Here is a 5,256-nt window from a genome sequence, read left to right as displayed (position 1 = left end):
TCTAAAACATCCACAATAAACGATGCAAGAAATAAGTGAGAGTATTGCAAATCGCCTCCTTCAGACGATCAAAGCTGGAATTTGCTGACACTGTCACCTCATCAATCGTGTCATGTACTTTCTTGATGGCTTTGACTGCATTTTCTGCTAACTTGAGAATTTTGGCCCTTATCTTCGAAACATCGGACCCTGTCTCTTTGGAGATGGCATGAATGTCCCCAAAACATGATTGAGTTGCAACAAGAACGTCATTGATGATGGTCAGCTTGTTGTCAATAGCAGTCATTTTTTCTACAAGATCAGGATCACTTACACTATGCGGGAAACCAAAGGCTTTGACCTTTGAATCAGGCTGAACATTCTTGATTTCTCCCTCCTGTTTCTCCACCCAGGAACCCTTAACACACACATACTTCATACTGGCAAAGGATCTCAAGTTGTAGGATTTTGTGATAGAGACAAAAGGATATTCTGAGATAGAGATGTTGTAGGCTTCCAAAAGATGGGTGATAATCATACCATATGGTAGACTGGTGGGGTCATTAGCACTTTCAACCATAAAGTTTATGACCCATGAGGATAGTTTGACCTTAATCTTGGTTACTAGACAGTAGGCAAGAAAGGTTTCTCGTTGAGAGAAAGTGGAGAATGAGCCAGTGCGAGGAAGAAGAGTAGGTGCAACAATGTGGGCTAGAACTCGGGTTTCAAAACTAACATCACTGGGACCTAACTGGTTAGGGAGGAAATCAGAGGGACCCTAGGCTATACAGTGCTTAGCTTGATCAAAAGTAATTTCAAAGTCTTCAGGCCTGGTATTTTTGAAAAATATAGGAAAACCAGAGCACTTACACTAAAATATTGAATTAAACATGGCACAATCAAGAACAATGCATTTTCCTAGAACTAGGGATTCTAACTTATCAGGCTTGCTAGATCGGAGATTGGCATAGAACATCCTCACTAGAGGTTCATGGACTTTAGGAGGGATTAAAGAGAGGAAATTTGACCAACCCTGAAAAATGAACAGATCTTTTACCTTATAATTGAGGGCCTCGATGTCGTCAGGATTGATTACTCTACCATGGGTAATGGGATTTTATTTGAGGGCAACGAAGAAGTCTAAAATTTGGAGTGTCATAGAAACTTACTCTAGTGAACTCGAGAGGTCTACCTTGGATTTCTTGGAGGTAAAAGATTCAGGGAGATCTTTCATGGGTCTTTTCAAATAGCTTTATCACCTATTTGGTGAGTGTGGTCAGATGGCTTTGCCCGAGAAGATGCAAACCCTTCATAGTGGTCGGACCCTAGGTTTACTTGTTCTGGAGGTTGAGATGAGGGTTTTCCTTGGAGAAGGTACTTTTTTGGTGGAGGTAGAGGTATTCTTGGTGTGTTTTTCCATTGAAGGGTTTTTGGAGAGGGATTTCTGAGCGATAAGAACAATGAAGAAGAGTAAAGGTGATTCAGAGGTCTAAAAAGAACGGATTTGACGGTTGAGTATAGGAAAGGAAAGGGCGTTAGTGAAAGGAAATGATGATTGAAATTTCTTTCTTGAAAGTTGCAACTGATGGAAAAAGAGAGGGAAATCGGAGGCACTCAATTAATGCGTACTTAAAAAAACAAAGAAAACTAAAAACTTTAGTCACACAGGAATTAGAATTAACATTTAAGTCCTAATTTCTATGATCAAGAGAAATAATGCCAAGTAAATCTCTTAAAGAGCAGAATCTATCTTCAAGCAAGGGCTTAGTAAAAATGTCTGTTAGTTGATCAATAGTGCTAACAAATGATTATTCTATATTTCCCTTAGTGACATGATCTCTGATGAAATGATGCTTAGACCTAGAATGATGCACAAGATTCGTTAAGAGGCATATAACACTAGAATTATCACGGAATATTTGAATGGGCTTAAAAGATAATTCATGGTCACCCAGTTGATAAACATACACAGTAATTATGCACAAGACTGTCTGATGGCAATATACTCTACCTCAGTTGTGGATAATGCAACTGAGCCTTGTTTCTTACTCTTCCAGGATATTAATCTTTTTCAGTAATCGACATGTTCCACTGGTGTTTTTCCTATCTTCCTTATCACCTGCAAGATCAATATCTGAAAAACCTTCAAGTTTTAAATTGTTTGATTGTGGGTACCACAATCCATATGAAATGGTTCTGATGAGATAATGTATTATTCTCTTTACTGCTGTCAGATGTGATTCCTTAGAAGCTGACTGAAACCTAGCACATTTACTCACACTGAACATAATATCTGGTCGACTAACAGTTAGATAAAGTAAGGAGCCAATCATTCCACGATAACTCATTTCATCCACTAGATTTCCCTTTTCGTCTTTGTCAAGACTTGTTGATGGGCTAATTGATGTACCAATTGCTTTAGCACTGCTCATGCCAAACTTTTGAATCATTCACTTTGTGTATTTGGTCTGACATATAAAAGTTCCTTCCTCATATTGTTGAATTTTGTTCCAAGGAAAAACGTGAGTTCTTCCATCATGTTCATTTCAAACTCACGTTGCATGACATTAGCAAATTCTTTACACAAAAGAGGGTTTATACTTCCAAAAATAATATCATCAACATAGACTTGGATAATGAGATTACCTCCTGATGATCTTTTGATAAATAATGTAGTATCTACTTTACCTCTTGTAAAACCATAATCAAGTAAAAATGAGCCAAGCTTTCATACCAGGCTTGAGGAGCTTGTTTGAGTCCATACAGAGCTCTAGTCAACTTATACACATAGCAAGGATATTGTGAGTCTTCAAAACAAGGAGGTTGTTTTACATACACCTCCTCATCAATAAAGCCATTTAATAAGGCACTTTTGACATCCATATAAAAGTCTAAAACCTTTAAAAGATGCATATGTGAGAAGAATTTGTATAGACACTAATCATGCTACCGGAGCAAAGGTTTCATCATAGTCGACTCCTTCCTGCTGTGAGTAGCTTTGAGCTACTGATCTGGCTTTGTTTCACACTACTTTTCTGTCTTCGTTTAACTTATTTCTCAAAACCCATTTGGTTCCAACTATGGTAGCATTTGCAGACTTAGGTAACAGTTCCCAAACTTGATTCTTATCGAATTTATCGAGTTCCTCCTGCATGGCTTGTACCCATCTGGAGTCCTTAAAGGCTTCCTCAACTTTCTTTGGATCGATTTAAGAGATGATTTCTACATTTGCCTTCTGAAATATGAGCTTCCACTCTTTTACGGAAAATCTCAAAAAAATTCTAAGCTTCATCTTTATGAGATAAGAAAATCACCTATGTAAAACGTGAGTAGTCATCAACAATAAAAAAAAAGCATATCGTTTACCTCCAATGCTAGTAGTTCTAGTGGGTCCAAATAAGTCCATATAAAGCAATTGTAAAGGCTTGGTTGTAGATACGATCTCTTTGTTTTTGAAAGAGTTTCTAGTTTGTTTACCAATCTGACATGCATCACAGACATGATTTCTAGAAAAATTGAGTTTAGGAAGGACAATAACTAAATTATGCTTGGAGAGTTTCTCAATTAGATGCATGCTTGCATGACCAAGTTTCGTATGCCACAACCATGGATTATCAGATATGAATGCTAAATAGATATTACTATCTAGATTTTCAGTGCCGTCAAGGATATAAACATTTCCATACCTTTTCCCTAGGAGTATCGTTTTACTTGAATCATCTTCAATGGAACATCTTATTTTCTTGAATTTGACTTCGTACCCTGAATCACATAGCTGACTTATACTCAGGAGATTATAGTTAAGTCCATCTACAAGGTATACTTCTGTAATATCACAATTGTTGTTGAATGGAACTGTGTCGGTGCCAACTATATTTTCTTTTGAGTTATCACAAAATTTGACACTACCTCCAGTTATTTTTGTAACTTTTTTGAACAGATTTTTGTCACCCACCATGTGACTAGAACATGTACTGTCCAAATACTATTTTCCTTTGTGACTCTTTCTGCGGTGTTCCTGTAAAATAGAATTATCATCTTCTTTTAGGTACCCAAGCTTGCTTGGGTCCTTGCTGGTTATTTCTACTGGAATCAGGGTTGTTTTTGGGTTTCCAAATCCATTCCGAAACATTAGACTTATCTACAAAAGGAATATTTATGTCCAACTTTGTTACAGTAATGACACACAATAGTTGATCCAATTTTTGATATACCACTTGTGTTAGTACTTGTGGACTCAGTTCTAGCCGGTCCTTTACCAGTTGACTTTTAAGTCTCCTGGTTAGACTTGACAAAACTGTAACTGGTGGATTTGCGCATGCCATTCAGTTGCATTTGCAATTCCTGAACCTCATCTTGAAGTACATCTCTTTCGATTTCACATACTTCAAGTTTAAGTTCCTAGTCCTTTTTCCCTATTGAGTCTTTTCAATTCATTCAACATCGTTTGAGACTCCTTTAGGGTAAGATCAAGAATATACTGTAATTTATTACATCTATCACAGTCATAGGATCTTATCTCGCTTGTTTCACCTCGTGCCATGAAACAGTTTTTAGTGTCTTCTCTACTTTCATCATCAGCAGCCAGAATATTTGTTCATATCATTTTCTAAAATACTCATGAAGCACAAGGTTGTTATTTCCTCATGTTTTGAGTTACTCCAACTTCCTAAGGATTTATTTATCTGAATCCACTAGAGACTTTTCTTTTAAGTTTAGGGCACTCGGCTTGAACATGGTCATACCTTCGGCATTCAAAATATTTCCCATCATTTTTGTCTTTTTCATTGTATTGCCTAGTTAATCTGGATGACATCCTTCCCTTTTTTGTATTTCTATATCTTCTTATCCATCCATTCATGTTTCTTAAAACCATGGCAATTTCTTCTTCAAGAGCTTCTGATTGTCATTAATATCATCTTTAGGTCCTTCAGTTGTAGTTTTGAAAGCAACTATTTTCTTCTTTTCTTCCTGACTTATTTTCTTGAGATGAGTTTTCTCAAATGCTATAAGATCTCCTCGTAGTTCATCATATGAAAGATTTTTTAGATCTTGATATTTGAGTGCAACTACTTTTGTCTGTCATATGGTAGGCAAACTCCTCCGGATTTTTCAAACTTGATCACCACTTGAGTAGTGTTTACCAAAGGCTTTCAGATCGCCAATGATTTTGCTAAATCTTGCAAATATTTACTGAATGGATTCTCCTTCTTTCATCTGGAAGAGTTAATAATCATAAACCAACATATTTATCTGAGTTTCTTTCACTTTACTGGT

At 36.7% G+C, this 5,256-nt stretch overlaps 1 protein-coding gene across 1 annotated transcript; it reads right to left on the bottom strand.

Annotated features, from left to right (window-relative positions):
* Positions 1-2,024: 2,024 nt before the first annotated feature.
* LOC138874981 (uncharacterized mitochondrial protein AtMg00240-like) lies at positions 2,025-2,429 on the bottom strand. Its single transcript, XM_070153784.1, has one exon. The coding sequence runs from the start codon at positions 2,427-2,429 to the stop codon at positions 2,025-2,027; it is 405 nt and encodes a 134-aa protein (XP_070009885.1).
* Positions 2,430-5,256: the final 2,827 nt, after the last annotated feature.

Source organism: Nicotiana sylvestris, chromosome 8, assembly GCF_000393655.2.
Source record: "Nicotiana sylvestris chromosome 8, ASM39365v2, whole genome shotgun sequence".
NCBI classification, from domain to species: Eukaryota; Viridiplantae; Streptophyta; class Magnoliopsida; order Solanales; family Solanaceae; genus Nicotiana; species Nicotiana sylvestris.
This window is presented reverse-complemented; position numbering and strand designations above follow the sequence as displayed.

Excerpts from the sequence above, each read along its gene's own strand:
- LOC138874981 (XM_070153784.1), bottom strand. The coding sequence starts at position 2,429 with ATGATTCAAAAGTTTGGCATGAGCAGTGCTAAAGCAATTGGTACATCA.